We start from the raw sequence: 16,171 nt of genomic DNA, 5'->3' as shown, positions 1-16,171 counted from the left end.
ATTCCCAGGTATTTGGGAGAAAATTAAGTTGCCTTTAAGACAGGCTTCCCTCCTCCCAGTGCCACCCCATCGCAGAGCCCTGGTACCGACCGCAGGGACGTGGCCCTGGACTGGGGACCAGTTTGCCCTGACCTGCCGTAACTGCCGGCAATGCAAGACGCGATGCTGTGCTGCCACCCGCCCTCGGGGACACCTCTCCTCCTTGTCTCCCGGCTCCAATGGTCCCGTGGCCACAGCAGGAGCTGTTTCAACAAAACTGATGAAAAACCATACTTATTTCTGTATTTTCGTAGGTTGCTTTCCTTTCGAATGAGCTGTCTGAACTGACGCATCCGCACGGCTCCCCGGCTGCAGAGGAACCGGGGAAGAAAAAAGCAGGGGAGGGGGAGAAAAGCAGCGGAGGGGGAGAAAAGCAGGACCACTTTTTTGAGGCCACTACACTAAATTAGGGGAAACAACAAGCTGCACCTTGAGCCTTGGAAAATCCAGCTGCAGTGCTCGGCTTTGCCTCTGGCTCAGCAGTAAGACAGGGATAACAATAAATCCCTTCTCCCACCTTCTGCATGTCCTGATTAGACAGACCGTAGCGGAGGGGGGGCTGTCACTTATTATGTGCTTGTTTAGTGCCTGGCACAATGCAGCTCTGATCTCGACTCCAACCCGCGGCTGCTGCACGAACAATAGGGCTGACATGAATCTCGTGGCTGGCGGCGGGGAGGTCACCGGCTGCCTGACGTCTGCCTCCCCGGGAGGAATCGGTGCAGGCTGCAGAGTCAGCGCTGCCTCCCTCCGGGATCCTGCGCCGGGAGGATGCATCCCAACCGAAAAAGGAGGAATTTCCAGGCTCCATCCCTGCCGCGCTTGGGAATTGCCCCGCGTCCCCCAGCAGTTGCCTCGGCAGCTGGTTCAGGAACCCAGACAGATATTTCCTTGGTGTTCCTGTAACAAATAAGTAAAATTAATTTGTTGATGTTAACTTAATGGACTACGTTAGAGCTGACGGAGAAAACATGCTGTCTGAGAGCAGACGTTCAGGGGGTTGGCAGGAATCCCTGCCTTTGCTCGCTCTCTGCCAGGTGAGGTTCTCCTTTCACAGAAGGATTGCTCAGACCCGCTGCAACCTCCCGCGATGGAGCCCGGGCTCCTGCCTCGTCTAACCCCGCCTGAGACGCTGACATCTTTCCTGACCAGTACCTTTCTCCGCATGCAGTGAGGATAAACCTGTTAAAGAATCGTGAAAAAACAGAGGAGGAAAAATCAGTGCTTTTATCTCAGGGCTTAAAACTGGTGTTTTCAAACCTGCCACCATCAGGGTCTAATTAACCCGCAGTGCCCTGGTGGGAGCGCGGGGCGAAGGCTGGCAGCCACAAAGAAAACCTCTAAACTGGAACCGCAGCTTTTCATACCTGTCACGATGTGGATTTTCAGCTTGAACACACAAAGCTGAGCTCAGGGGACACTGTCATGTAGATTTAGGGTTTTATCTCCTTTCCTCTCCATTAGCTGTGATACCCTCTTATTATGCTGAAAACCGAAATGTTTTTTTTTTTTTCCTCCAGCGGTTGTTCCCTTTCCCGTTCGGCAAATATCGATCTGCCCGGGGCCTCAGCAGGGGTTGAAATCAGCCCCGCTCATCCTCTGCCTGCTCGTGGGGCCGAGCGCTCGGCAGTGCCACCTCTCATGCCATCAGTGACCGAAGCGAAGGCTTGCTAATCAATATTTACGTGTTTTTCTCTCCCCATCCTCTCCTTCCCTGCCCTGGCAGTGACAGAGGACTGAACAGGATGGGTCTGATCGTGCTTGGCAGGTGGAGAGGGAATGGAAAGGGCAGAGAGGGAAAGAGCAGCGCGGGATAACAAACTTCTTGCAGCCGTGTTGCACATTCGTGTCCTGCAGCACCCTGGGCGAGGGAGCTCTGCAGGCAGAGGAGCGAATGCTGGGGGCTGGCCTATGCAGGAGGCTGCCCCCACTTATCTTGGGGCGTGATTTTAAGCCAATTTAATTAAACTGCTTGGAAAGGTTGTGAGGATGCATCTATTTCAGCTTGAGCCAGGTCTGTTTTGATTTAACGTTGGCTGATTAGGAATTAGCTAGAACAAACCGTTCAGAAAACAAAATTAGAGGGTGCACGCTAACTTTTGCACGAGATTAAGTTGAATTAAAAAGCAATTGAAATGTAATTTTCCTGGCCCAAGCAGCCAAGAAACAAGATAATGCAACTGGTGGCACCTGAAGCTTAAAAATGCAGCATCTAGGATTAGCACAACTGGCTTTCTAATGCCCACAAACAAGAAGATTTATCTGAAGGTCTTCTCTCAACACCCCCCCATCACCTTCTGCACAAAGCTTCCTACAACTTCTTTCATTTGCCTGGAAAGGGAGAGTTGGTATGACCCTGGGATTTGAATCCATGCCTTACAGCAGCCTGGGTATTGCATAGCGTATTTCCATAGGGATTTCCATGCTGGAAATAGCCACACGGTGAAAAAGTTGTTCCCTGTAACTCATATAATTTATTTTGAAATGGCTCCCGTGCACACGGCTGGCAGGGTACGCAGGCCCAGGTTGTGTTCCCGGGGTGCGGAGGGTGCAGAGCCCGGCGGTGGGTGCTGCTCCCACCTGCCTCCCACCCCCGTCCCGCTCCCACCTTCCTGCGGCGAGCCCATGCTGTGCTCCCCATCTCCCTTGCAGAAAAAGATGTCAAGTAATTTAAAATCAGGTTTTAATTAAATATTTTAATAGCTGCTTTCCCTACCCATTTGGCAAACGCTGCTCCTTCTCTCCCCATCGGCTGGACCGGGCTGGCACCTCTGCAGACCCGGAGGGGGTCTTACGGGGCTTCGCTAAAAAGGGTGATGGCTTGGAGGGCTTGCAAAACCAGGATGCCTTCAGCACTTCAGAGTCCCCCAAATTGCCCGCAGTGCTGTAGCCAAGCCCCGCTGCGAGGGGTTATTTTGAGGGCAGGGATGCTGTTGTCCCCGTTGGCCGGAGCGGTGGCATGGGCACGAGGACAAGCTGTGCAAGTAGCCTGAGCATCGGTGTGTAACTGGTGTTGGGGCACAGTAAATGCAAAGGATCTCTTGCCTATAGGTGATGGAGACGTGAGATAGGCACGTAACGTAGTGTGGTAAGAGCTGCCCAGCAGCTCCTGGCCCAAATCTAAAGGACTCATGGAGATAACAGGTTCCTGCTGGCTTTCTCGCCATGCTACCTCCTGCCGCAGCCCCGCCGCGCTCCCACCTGCGCCAGCCAGCAGCTCAGCGCCTGCTGCCGCTCCAAGTTTCTTAATCCTGTCTCATCCCGCTTGCAACCTCCGCTCGGTCGATTCCCCCCAGCTACCGCCTGGCTCCATGGTCCCAGTCCCCGCTAGCCGAAGGCGGCTACCCGGACAAAAAAGGGGCATCCCCAGACCGCCCATCCCCTGCACTCCCCCTCACCTGCGCAGCGATGTGACTGTCCCCCACCTCACGGGGACATCGTACAGGTGCAGGCTGGCATCTCCCATGAAGGGTCTGGCCACAAAAAAGCCAAAGTGGGCAGAGCACAAATGTATGGAGGAGGTGTCGGGGGATGAGCGGGGTGGCCCAGGCAGGAGGGCAGCTGGGGAGGGAAGGCATCACCGTCCATCCTCCTCCAGGTGCATCCTGGTGGCCATGGCAAGGGAGCAGCTGGAGATAACGGGAGCCTGTCCTGGGAAGAGCCAATGGTGGGATGGAACCGGGGGGTGCGTGGCTCCATGGGGGCAATAAAAGAGGCAGTTTGAGGGGGATGGGGTATGAGAGAGGGTTGGGGTGAGTGGCTTGCTTCATCTTTGGAGTGCTGGGTGTCCGGTTGTTCCCTTCCACATGATGAGTATGGGGCTGTGCTGGGTCTCCTGCTTGGCTGGTGTCAGTGTGGGGGTTGTGGTGCAGAGGTGGGGTTGGAGGAAGCTCCCCCAAAAGAAGAGGCCTTTTGGGGTGTTACTGTGGTCCCCTGTTGGAGGGGAAACAGGGGAAGGGAGGCTGAAGCAGGTTTGGGTGTAGGGCTTAAGGCTATGGGCTATAACTGGCTTGAGCCAAGAGGGGGCTCGTCCTGGCCCCTCTGTGGGCTGGAGGAGGTCTGCAGCTTGGTGGGTGGCTGCTGTGTTGGTTGCTGGTATCCAGCCTTGGTTGCTGGGGCAAGAAATAGCAAGAGAGGACCGAAAAAAAACCCCACCAAACCCCTTAAACTTAAAAAGATGGAATAAGGGGAGCTCTTGGAGGCTGATCTGAGCTACAGGTGTTGGCTGTAAGCCTGGAGGGAAGGTGAAGATGCACCAGCTGGGTGTGATCAGCACCTGAGTGTATTTATGCACAACTTGGGTTTAGGGGGCCCTTGGTGGTGTCTGGCTGCTCTGAAAACACCCCTGCTTCTGCTGGATGGAAGCCTTGCTCTTTCTGACAAAAACCGTCCGAAGGCCTGCTCTTGGTCTTATTTGTGTGTACGTCTGTGGTTCTTACTAGGAGAGGCTTAGAAATTATTTCTACCTGTCCCTATTCAATGTTTTTCAGCTGGCAATCCTTCCTAGGAGCTGGGCTTCCAGGAGAACTCTTTGCTTAGTTGAACTTGGTCACTTAATGCCACTGCCTGTGACTTTGTGGCTTTCCTGTTGGGGGGCCCCGGTGTAGGAAGCCAAGCTGTGTGGTGGGGTAAGAGAATAGGCTTGGATGTGGCTACTTGTCCTTAAATCAGACCTTGAGCTGATGCTTTTGGAGGCAAGAGGCTGTGCCAGGCTTGGGCTGTGTTTCTAAGTAAACCTAAAAGCCCTGGGATCAGAACCGGAGGAAGGTGGTGTCACCGTGACCATGAGAAGTGGTGTGTCCAGCTTCCTCGGGGGGTTACGGCAGCAGCTGTAATTTCTGCAGCCTGGTGTTAAGTGGTAGTTTGTGCTTGCATTTAGTTTGGTGGCTCAGCTGCAGTGTGTGAGCTCCTGAGCTCTGCTTAGGGCAGGAGACCTCCAGCATCTCCCTTGCTCGGGGGGTGGGGGGGGTGGAGGAGAAAATGTGTGGCACAGGCTGTTGGTGGGAGCAGGGGGGGTCCCAGACCCCTCTGTGGATGGAGCTGGATGTTGCTGTGCCGTTGTGACCTGACCCTGCTCTGTCCTGAACCCCAAAAGCACGTGAAGGCTTTCAGCTGGTACCTCTCAAACCTGCCAAGATGCCGGTCGTGAACGGGCACAGTGAGCGGATGAGGAAGTTCAAGAACAAGGGCAAGGACGCAGCCGTGAGTACCCACCTCCACCCCGCCTCTGCCATCCCCCTCGGACAGCGGCAGAGCCCGCTGGGGGTTTGCCTGTTGGCAGGAGCTGACGTAAAGGCTTCTGGAGGGCCGTTGGCCCCAAATCTACCTGTACGGGGTAGCAAAGGGGGGGTGGCTCTGCAGGGATGCTCAGTTAGCTTTTGAGACGTGGTGTGGAGCTGGCTGGGCTGTGGTGGCAGTGGCAAGGGGGATGTGAGTCTTGGGTGGGCGACTGAGCTGCGCTGGTGAAGGTGCTGGGGAAGGGAGATGTGGACCCCTCCTGCCGAGCCCTCCGCAGCAGTTATCCCTGCGGAGAGGGGGCTGGTATGGGATGTCAGACCACAGGATCTGTCAGCTTGCTTTAAGCCAGTAGAGGAGATGAGGGTTTGCCTTTCAGGTTCAGCGAATCGACTTTTAAAAACAGCCACTGGTTGCTGGTTCCTCCAACAGCCCGTGTCCCTGGGAAGCGCTGAGGGAGAGGTTTTATTCTGTCCCATCTCCTACGTAACTCTCCAAGCCACAGCAAGGAGCTGCCCGAGAGCAGATGCTGGCGCTCTGCCTTCCTCTCTTGGGAAACCTGGGGCGGAGGGTTACAGAGCTGAGATGAGCTTCTTGGGGAATTGGGTGATGCAGAAATTGGGCGATACGGACCCCGCTGGGGTGGTGCCCTTCTCCTCCCCTCCAGGCCCTGCGGAGGCAGAGAGCGGAGGTGAACATCGAGCTGCGAAAGGCCAAGAAGGATGAGCAGATCCTGAAGCGCAGGAGTATTTCGTTCGGTTTGATGGATGAGAGTCTCTCTCTGGGAGAAGAGAAAAAAAATGAGGTGAGTGCTGGGTGCTCTGCACCCAGGCAGGATCAGTGCTGCAGCACATGGCTTGTGCAGTAGGTATCATCTACTACTTGGACCGCTACCAAGTCCATTCAGGTGACCTGGATTAAATAGCCAGTGCCATTCCTGATCGCCATGCCCCGTGCTGGGGAGTGTTTTAGACTGCCTGGCCCTTTTTCTGTGTTATTTTGCCTGGAGATGATGTCCTGTGTGGCTTCCCTCGATGGCAGGTAGAACTGGCTGGTGCTCCAGCTCGCTGGGAGCTGGCGGAGCTCCTGTCTGGCTCCTTGCACAGCGAGGGGTAATTACTGAGCTCGTAGGCCCATTATGGTGTGTCAGTGACTCCTTCCATGCTTGATTATAAGGATTAGTTGCCTCGAAGGCTTTTGTGGATTCTCTTCCTCTGCCTCATCTCGAAACTGCGTTGCATAAAGAGTAGACGTTGCTTAGATATGAAGTGGTGACTGACTCGGGTCTAGACAGCTGATTGACTGCGGAGATTAAACTGGAGGGGAGTCCTGGCTTGCCATCTGACTCTGAATCATCCCCTGTGACACAGATTGTTCAGCTGTCCTTGGAGGAAATTGTTGAAGCTGTGAATGGGAGCAACACCGAGCTGCAGCTGCAGGCTACGCAGGCCACCAGGTATGCTGCCCGGCTGCTCCGCGCCGGGAGGGAGGTGGCTGGTGGAGCCGCGGTGGGTCCTGTCAGCAGAAGGCATTTCTTCCTGTTTTAAATGCTCTCTGAAGACGTGACAAAGGGGGAAGGAGCCTTGGTAACCAAACTGCCCTGAGGAACCTCAGCTGGTGCCTGTCTTGTGCCCTGTGTGCCTTGCTTGGCTCCATCACCGTCCTGCAGTGCCTGTGGCAGGGACCTGTCTGGTCCGACCCAGCCAAGGGCTTGGCTGTGGCTCCTGGAGATGTCCCCCTCGCTGTGCTGGGACGGGGACCATGTTGGATCCCACCAGCTGAGGAAGCGGTTGGGAAGAAACCAAGTGCCAAAGGCTTGGGCAGGACAAGGGCTGGAGAGCCTGGCTCTGTAAGGGTCACTACTGAGCAGGGCTGTCCCCACCTGGGTAGGAGGGATCACAGGGTGCCATCGTCACCCAGCTGGCAGCAGGGATGTCTTCCCAGGGTCCAGGAGAGGCTGCGTTGCTGCTGGTGCTTCCTTGGCTGGCTTGAGCTGCCACATTGGCCATCTCCCCATGTGCCAGGGGACCAGTGCTGTTCCCAAGGGCCGTGAGGATGTCTGCTCATGGTGAGCAGGTCAAAAGCTTTGCTCCCAAGGTGTTAACTGGAGGCTGGCCAGAGCTGACCCTAAAGGGGCGAGTCATGACTAGCTCCCTAAGGTGCTGTGCAGCACGGAGCTGGCTTTCTGCCTGCCCCGAGAGCACACCCAGCCGTGGTGGGGCACCGCTGGCAGCACTAACGCAGCCCTGAGCCGTGGGTTCGCACCTCCGCAGGACCCTCTGCCAGCACTCACGAACCGGGCTGGGAAGCAGATCTGGCTGAAAGTGTTTCCTTTTCTGGCTTTGACTCGATCAATGCCCTGATCCCGGGCAGCTCCACGTGCTTCTGCGCCGGTGCAAGGCAGGAAACAGCAGCGGGGGGTTGGCGAGTCTGGTTTTTAGCTGGAAAAGCAGTCTGTGAAACTTCACTTTTAAATGTGAGCTCTGGTCTGGGGCCGGCCAGCGCTCCTGAGCCGGGAGCGGCGCAGGCAGGCTTGCAGGCTGTAAGAGAACAAATTGCAGAGATTGATTTTTTTTTTCACTGTCTCAAACTCCTGCAAGGTGGGGAGCATGGAATAATGTTGTCATGGTGCCAAAAGGATGTGTGAAGTATTGCATTCTAACAGACACCCTGCTCTTGCTTCAGCATCGTCTTAGATGGGTCTTCTGCAGAAGCCTCTCTATGGCAACTCCTCTGCTATATGGGATGCTGAACTCGCACCTCTTACAGGTGCCGCTTCCCTCGCAAGCCACAGCCTTGTCCATGGCCACAGGGTTATGATCTATCGTGGCACCACACAGGGCTTCTCATGGCAGGCTATGCGGTGTCCTCTCTTGCAGGAGAATGCTGTCCAGGCAGAAGGACCCCCCTATCAATCAGATCATCGAGCTGGGGATCATCCCCAGACTGGTTGAGTTCCTGACCCGTGCTGACAATGCTCCTCTGCAGTTTGAAGCAGCCTGGGCACTGACCAACATTGCCTCTGGCACCTCTGACCACACCAAGGCGGTGGTGGAGGGAGGTGCCATCACAGCCTTCATCTCCCTCCTGTCCTCCCCGCACATGCACATCAGCGAGCAGTCCGTGTGGGCACTGGGCAACATCGCAGGTAAGCGGAGGTCTCCAGGCCAGTGCAGATGGTCACTGCCCAAGCCAGTGCTGGGGAGCTAAAAATATTGATGTTCCTCAAGATAGCTTTGTCTCCCTGCAGCTTTGTCTCCAAGCTGCTGCCCCTGTTGAAACCCCTAACCCTTCTGTCCCTTCACATGGCCTTGGCAGCCTTTGAGACTCTGTGTTGGTTCTGTTGGTTCTGCAAGAGGATTTTGGCCAAAGCCAAGTGCAAGACTCCGTCCTGCTGGGATGGTCTAACCCACTCGTGTTGTCAGTAGGGAGAACAGAGTGGGTCATGTCTGGTTAGCCTGCACTAACTAGCCATGATGGCACTCCAGTCTACCTGGTAAATCCTCCTCACCTGAAAATACTTCGTGGTGTGTGGCTGGTGAGCGAGCCCAGTCGCCCAGCCCTGGTGTGTGCCTGCAGGTCTGATTGCTATTTGATGTTGACTGTCCTGTGACCTGGGCAGATGCAATAAACAATCCTTTTTCATCTGTACAGGTGATGGTCCTCTATACAGAGATGCTCTTATCAATTGCAATGTGATTCCTCCCTTGCTGGCTCTGGTGTCACCTGTAACTCCAGTAAATAACCTTCATTTTCTTGACTTAACAGCTCTTAATCACTTGGGTAATGGGTGAATGGTGGTCTGTCATCTGCCTTATAAACAACAAGCTGTTTGTATAATTGAATGAGTCCCTGACCTAAGCTGCTTTTAATGACCCCACTCCTCAGCTATATACAAAGCTGGGGGTGCCAAGCAGACAGTCTTCAAGTCAACGTGATGTCTTCTAGTCTTAGCTTTCCTATCCAGCTTTGACCATCTCAAGCTAGGAATAAAATGAAACTGGTCTAAGGTAAACTTGCATATGCGTGTGGAAGGGCTGAACTTGCCCTAAGCTTCCTTCTGCTGCTTTTTGGGTAGCTCTAAACTGCTGGATTTGCGGCTTATCTCTGCCTTTCGGCAATGGTGCCTGCCCCACTGCCTTCTCGGTCTCTGGGGGAGAAGGACCTTCTCAGAGAAGCATAAGGTGGACCAAGAAGCTCTCAGGGGCTGTAACAGTGGTACCGATGCCTCCAGGTGTCCCACCCCTGGGTGTGGTGGAAGCTGTATGCTTTCTGTAGGTGTAACTATGGCCTTTCAGGCTGGTGTTAAGAAAACACCCTCTAGGCCTTCTGTGAGTTTATATTGCAAGAGGTTTTTTAAAAAAACAACAACCAACTTTTCTGGCTGCTTTGTTCCTAGCCCAACTCACCCCTGCCTCTTAGGAAGCCCTGTGGAAGACACATGACAAAACACCAGTCCATATATACCAGTCCATATACATACACACCTTGTAGCTACGATGCCTTGAATGTAGCTCCAGTGCTCTCCTGGGAGCATCCTTACTGGGATGAACTGTCCAGCTGATGCAACTTAATCAAATCCTTGAGGTGCCCTACTCTAGAACAATGATCTGCTAATATTAAAAAAAAAAAAAACAATCTCCGGATCTTGCCCAAAGAATGCTCTGTAATTTGTCCAAGGACCCAGCAAATAGCGGTTTGGCACCTTTGTTAGTTATCATAGCTTGTCACACCACCTGAAGTTATTGGAATTTAATATTGGGGAGGGAGAGGGTGAATCTACTGTCTTGGTCACTTACCTATTTCATCTCCCTTTTTCAAATAAGCCTTAAGAAGGCTGCTTCTGGCTCCTGGGTAACATCTCTGAGCTGTAGGGACCAGAAGCAGGGTGCTACCTCTTCATTTGTTACTGCAGTGAGGGTCTTGCACCTCCCTTGTGTTTCAGGTTGGGTTCCTGAGGAACATCACATGGACACTATCAAACCTCTGCAGGAACAAGAACCCCTACCCTCCCCTGGATGCTGTGAAAAAGATGCTGCCAGTCCTCACCTGCCTCATGGAACATGAGGACAAGGACATAATTTCTGACTCCTGCTGGGCTGTTTCTTATCTGACTGATGGCTCCAACGATCGCATCCAAATTGTGGTGGATACAGGGATTCTCCCAAGGCTGGTGGAGCTCATGGCCAGCCCGGAGTTGATTGTTATGGTAGGAAACAATCAGCAGTTTCCAGCCTCTGGTCCCTTAATGTAGGAACATCTGAGGAGAGGGAAGGCATGTCTCCTTACTGTATGCGGCTAGTGTGGTCTGCTGTCTCCTCAGACTGCAGTATTGATTGCTTGTTTGTAGATCCACTGCTCTGTTCCAGCTTGCTGTGGCTGGCAGACTGGATAGAAACCGTAAAGCTGCTTAGAGCAAAATAGGAGGATGATGGGTCTGTAAATACAACGGTGATCACCCACGATGCCTTCCTTATTTGAAGGATCAAGCACTTAGTGAGGGATCTCGCTGGACTTTCTGGCATGTATCCCTTGAGGTAAGGGTTCTCCTCATCTCCTTTAATCTCTGCCTAGACTCCAGCTCTCCGTGCCATTGGGAATGTAGTCACAGGGACTGATGAGCAGACCCAGGCAGCTATCGATGCTGGTGTCTTGGCTGTCCTGCCCCGTCTCCTGCGACATGCAAAGCCAACTATACAGAAGGAAGCCGCGTGGACGCTCAGTAACATTGCAGCAGGACCTTGCCAGCAGATCCAACAACTCATCACCTGTGGGTTATTGCCACCTCTGGTGGAGCTGCTTGATAAGGTAAGGGATGGGTGCAGTGCTGCTGAGGTTCATAAGGTCCAAGATGCCTCATCTGTGAAGCTCTCAACATGTGCCCAAAAGCCACCTGAGCAGTCTGTTTCAAAGCTGTTGAGATCCTTGGAACAGCCTGGGCATTTGGATTTGTCAGTACACCTGCATGAAAGCATGGCTTGGAGCCGCTCTTGGCAGCTCTGCTTGGACACTCCAGGTGTCCATCACTCAAAGTGCCAAGGAAGGTGGGTCACTCCAAACTGAATACAAGGGAAATGGCTATCATCACCTCACACTGATCTTGGAGGGATGCTAAAGCTTGGGAGTGCCTTCACTGTGCTGCTCTTCCAGGGGGACTTCAAAGCTCAGAAGGAGGCGGTGTGGGCAGTGGCCAACTTCACGACAGGAGGCACTGTGGAGCAAGTGGTGGAGCTTGTCCGGTCTGGGGTCCTCAAACCTCTGCTCAACCTGCTCTTGGCCAAAGACAGCAAAACTATCCTGGTCATCCTGGATACCATTTCAAATCTCTTCCTGGTAAGATCTCCTCTCTCTTGCATTCCTTCCCTAAGAGAGCAGCGAGGTGTGAGCCATTGTGTGGCTAGAACAGTTCCTCCTTACAGCAGTGACTGATCTTGCAGGAGTAAGGGTTAGACTTCATGTTGAACTTGTTCTTGGACCCTCTTGGGTTGTCCAAAGGGCTTGACAAGATTAAGATCCCAAAGTGTTCCTCTTCACCTCCTGTGACTTTAGTCTCCTGGAAAGGAGAAGAGGTTATGTGTTAATCCCCAAGCTGGACAGAGGTGAAGGTCTTGCAGAAATGCAACGACAGAGAAATCCAGTGGTCCTGGGGGCATTTCAGCTCAGCTCCCTGCCAGCTGATGTCTATGTGCCTCACTTGAAAGCCTGTTTCTTGTAGCACCTTTGAACCAGTGAAATGGCTTTTGCAAATGAAATAGTGGGTGGCAGGTCACGCCTGCTGCTTCTCAGTGTGTGGATGGAACTGGGAGTAGGGCTTGGCTAGCTTGGTTGGTTGGCAGTCAAGCCGCTGTGCAGTAATCCCAGCAGGGACTGGTGTTTCATGTAGTCCTACCCGTGGGATCTCTGCTAAACACAAATCAGGTGGGGACTGTAAGTGCAGGACTGTGGTCATTTGACTTCTCTGGATCAGGGTCTTACAGTAAAGACCATCTCAGACCTGTTGCTGATGTGAGGTTGTGTTTGCCTGCCCGGTTATCTGATGTCACAGGCAGCTGAGAAGCTGGGAGAGACGGAAAGGTTGTGTCTGCTGGTGGAAGAGCTTGATGGTCTGGAGAAAATTGAAGCCTTGCAAACCCACGACAACAACATGGTCTACCGAGCTGCCCTGAATATCATAGAGAAATACTTTTCTGGTGAGGTATGTGAGCTCTTGCTGTTTCTCATCAGAAAATGTGAAGCTATTACCCACTGGAATGAAGCACAGGCTTTAAGGATGCTGAAAGAGGTTTTTGGAAGAGACCTCTACATGACTAGAGTAGTCCTTGCAGCTTGTTCCAGTTGCTTTTAAAGGTCTGTAAGAGCTCTGAGTTGTCAGCTGATGAGTTGCACAACAGATAGGGATGCCTTGATAGCATCTTGCTGCTGGAATTTAAACTGGCATCAGCTGGAGTTACTGCAGTTGCTGATATGAATACCAAATGTGGAGAATTTTCCTCCTTCGGAGCTGAGCTAGCTTATCACTATGAATGGAAGCCTCCTACTCAGCTGATAACCGTGCTCAGGTTGCATTTGGATTACTTGACCCTTCTCATGCTAATGAACTTATGGAAAAAGAGGATAGGACACCAGCTAGCAGTTGCAAGAGAGTCCTGTGACTGTCAGAGATGCCATGCTTGGTCCTAGCCTTAGTCTTGCAGATGGGGAAACATCAGGGAAGAGGCTTAGCAGTTTGACAGATCTCGGAGCTGAGGCTCAGTCTAGATGTGAACTGCAGCAGCAGGGAGCAAACGTCTGTGTTTAGTCCTCTGCCCAGAACAGGGTCTGCAGGATGTCCCTGCGAGAGGGTGTGGAGGAAGCTCTCCTACACACCGGCACCTGCCTGAGGGGCTGGATGCCAGGGGAACATCTCTCCAAAGCAGTCCTGGCTTGTTGCTGTTCCAAGCAGGCTATTTAATTTGAGCTCTGCCACCCTACTCTTTTCTTCTACTTCTGGTGTCTGAGCCTGTAGACCTGGCTGCTTTTTGTGAGATGCAGGGACACTGCAGCTTCAGTGCGCTGTAAGGAACAGGAGGACTCGGTCTGGTCTCCAAGGGTCCTGTTAGAGTCAAGCTGATCTTAACAGCTTGTTACAGCAGCAGAATTTTTAAAAACAAGAATAAAACAGTAAGCTGCTGTAAAAAGCTTTAGGCAAACTCTGGTACAAAAAACTGAGGTTTATTAAATGCAGAACCTTTAACTGATGGCTATCAACTCCCCCCTAGGAAAATCCAGATCTGCAGCCTGGGACTGGCCAGGAGGGACTATATGATTTTTCAGTGGAGAAGCAAGACTTCAACTTCTGAAGATGAAGCACTACACAGCTCTGAGCTGGTGGGTGGAGGCATCTTGGTAGAGCTCAGACATCCAAACCAAAAGGAGCAAAGGTGCTGAGTCTTTTTACTTTTGAAATTTGTCAATAAATTGCACTTCTAGCTTTGTACTTCTTGCCTTTGATTTTTTTTTTTGTCTCATGAGCTGCTGTTGCAAACAGTATAGACTTTTTTCCATGGTGTCTTAAGGCTCTGCAGAAATATATTGGAGCTCCTGGGCATGTTTTCTGGGTGGAAAGCGCAGCCAGAAACTTTCTGCGAACTGCATTAAGCTGCTGGAGAGGAGGGTGTTACCACCAAATCCCACTGGGTCTCAGTGCTCGTGCTGAAACTTCTGGGCTTGACTTGGAGTGGCTGCAGCAGCTCTGAAAAGCTATTCAAGAGGTGTTTCACCCTTCTGCAGGCAAAACCATCTCCATGTGAGAGGAGATGCTTCTAGCAGAGAAGGAAATGGGCCAGGGGGAGGTGGGTCACTCTCATCCCTGTGTGTGCTCATCCCTGTGTATTGGGGTCTGGGCACAGGAGTAAATGCTGGCCCTTTGGCAGCAAGGCTGTGTCAGAGGCGGCTATTGCCATGGGAGCTAATTTGCCTCCCACGGCGGCTTCCCAGATGCTATCCACTAGCCTGGAGCCCATTGATCTGGCTCTGCCTAGAGCTGCCCTTCACTAGAGAGGACCTGTATTTCAGGTTTCCATTGCATGTCACTGCCCCTTGCCGAGAGGAGTCCTCCCTCTCTCCAAGCCCTCAAACTTTGGTCTCTAGCTGGAGGCTGAGCAGAAGGTGAGGACAGAGTTGATGTGGCTCTTGAGTCCAGCTTGCAGCAAGCTCTGGTGCCCTGCGTCCATCCCTGCAGCTATAGGTACCGCTCTGCTAGCGGATGCATTGCACAAACATTATGCGCTGCAGGTTCATAACAAGCTGCTGGACGCTGCTCCATCCTTGTAGTGTTGATGGGTTGTAGAAGGTTCTGCTAGGATCCTTCAGTCCCCAGGGGTTGAAGCTATCTCAAGGGCTTTGCTCCATGCAGGATGGGGGTGAGTGGCAGCTTCCTCCTCCCTGTTCTGGCAGGTTTGACTCTTCAAAATAACCTTGGATGGGTTCAGGTTTTGCTTCCTCAGATGCAGTGGGAGATGTGACAGATAAACTTAATCGGAAGGGAAAAGCTTCTCTCCAGGAAGCAGAACCTCTTCTTCCACCCTGGATCTGTTCACCAGAGGATTTATGCGTTTCTCCTCTGGGCCACCTAGGAAAAAAAGGGAGTTAGGTAGTTAAAGCCTGCTCCATGCCCTGCATGGAGGTGTGCAGCCCTGACCCTGTGTGCTAGAGCTGGATATTACTTATTCAATATTAATATGCTGGAGCTGGTGAATTGCAAAGTGCTTCTTGATTTTTAATTTTTTGGATCCAAAGCTATGTACTTAAAACTGCGATAAAGCAATGCCTGAACAGGCGGCTGAAACAAGTGCCTATGAAAATCCTTTGTTTGTGCCCATGGGTTAACACAAAGGGCTCCGGCTTGTAGCATGCTGCTGCTGACGAGGCTGATGCTGCCTCTGGAAATGGTTGGATTTCACCAGGTGCGAACGAATCTGAGGCAGGTGCTTCCTCGGGGTAAGTGGAGATGCAGACCGGAGCTGGGGTCCGCGTGGCCACCCTGACTTTGCACCGTGGTCCAGCGCAGGGCATCCCAGGTGGCTCTTCCCACGGCCAGGCAGGGCTGTCCCTTACGGGTGCTTGGGCAGCAGGGCTGCTGTTTGCTGATGCTCTGCTGACTTAAAGCAAACCAAAAAGAGAAAGGGCAGGGCTATTTGACTTTTTTTTTCCTTGTTTCCTGCATGTGCTGGAGATGAGCCTGGGGGAGATGGTGTTACGCAGAGCCCTAGGACCAAAATGGCTCACGTCCACTGTTGTGTCCTTAAGCTGCAACAAAATAGTGTCCCTGTAGCCCTGACTGCGATGGAGAGAAAAACCTGCCCCTTAAGAGTATCGGTATGTGCCTACCGTCCTGTGCCGCAGGACAAGCACAGCAGAGGAGGTGTTTGGGGCGGTACCGCCGCTGTTGTCCCACGGCGGCTGGAGAACCGGGACGGGTGCCTGCCGGGATGGCGAGGTGCTGGGCTGTACCCGCCTGCTGCTGCGCCGTGGGCGTGCGAGCGACCTGCAGGCATCTGCTTGCCTGGTTAATTGGAGCTGCTCTCCTCTGATCGCTGCCGGCCCCGGCTCTCCTGCCTGGGGCGCAGGCAGCAGCCGCCGTGGCAATTTTGGCTTCGGTGCTCTGCTCCGGGGGGTTGGAGCCACCCACGGGATGGGGTAGCTTCAGGGACAAGGGGTCCGTGGGGACCACTGAGGGTGAGATGCTGCTGTGCCGCTTCCCCAATGCTTCCCCAGAGCAGCTCAACTTCCCTCTAGAGATGCACAAAAAAAGTAGTTTTTCTAATTAAAGTTTTCTAATTAAAGCATCCTGTGTCCCGACCCCAGAGGAGCACAGCGACGGCTGCTCGGTCCCCCCGTCACTGGAGAGCTGGAAAAG

The 16,171-nt window shown here is 53.1% G+C and overlaps 1 protein-coding gene across 1 annotated transcript; it reads left to right on the top strand.

Annotated features, from left to right (window-relative positions):
- The first annotated feature begins 5,175 nt into the window (after positions 1–5,175).
- On the top strand, positions 5,176–14,104 carry KPNA7 (karyopherin subunit alpha 7). The gene is made up of 10 exons (XM_075164877.1): positions 5,176–5,241; positions 5,942–6,079; positions 6,645–6,730; positions 8,154–8,422; positions 8,929–9,011; positions 10,220–10,483; positions 10,849–11,082; positions 11,425–11,607; positions 12,320–12,469; positions 13,533–14,104. Exons 1-10 carry the CDS (start codon positions 5,176–5,178, stop codon positions 13,611–13,613), a joined length of 1,554 nt encoding a protein of 517 aa, XP_075020978.1. The 3' UTR covers positions 13,614–14,104.
- Positions 14,105–16,171: the final 2,067 nt, after the last annotated feature.

The sequence above is a fragment of the Calonectris borealis genome, chromosome 16, assembly GCF_964195595.1.
Source record: "Calonectris borealis chromosome 16, bCalBor7.hap1.2, whole genome shotgun sequence".
NCBI lineage: Eukaryota > Metazoa > Chordata > Aves > Procellariiformes > Procellariidae > Calonectris > Calonectris borealis.
The sequence above is the reverse complement of the archived record's forward strand: the minus strand, read 5'-3'. Positions and strand labels throughout refer to the sequence as shown.

Excerpts from the sequence above, each read along its gene's own strand:
- KPNA7 (XM_075164877.1), top strand. The coding sequence starts at position 5,176 with ATGCCGGTCGTGAACGGGCACAGTGAGCGGATGAGGAAGTTCAAGAAC. Across the intron at positions 8,423-8,928 it reads GGCACTGGGCAACATCGCAG|GTGATGGTCCTCTATACAGA; the intron begins GTAAGCGGAGGT and ends TCATCTGTACAG. Across the intron at positions 12,470-13,532 it reads AGAAATACTTTTCTGGTGAG|GAAAATCCAGATCTGCAGCC; the intron begins GTATGTGAGCTC and ends ACTCCCCCCTAG.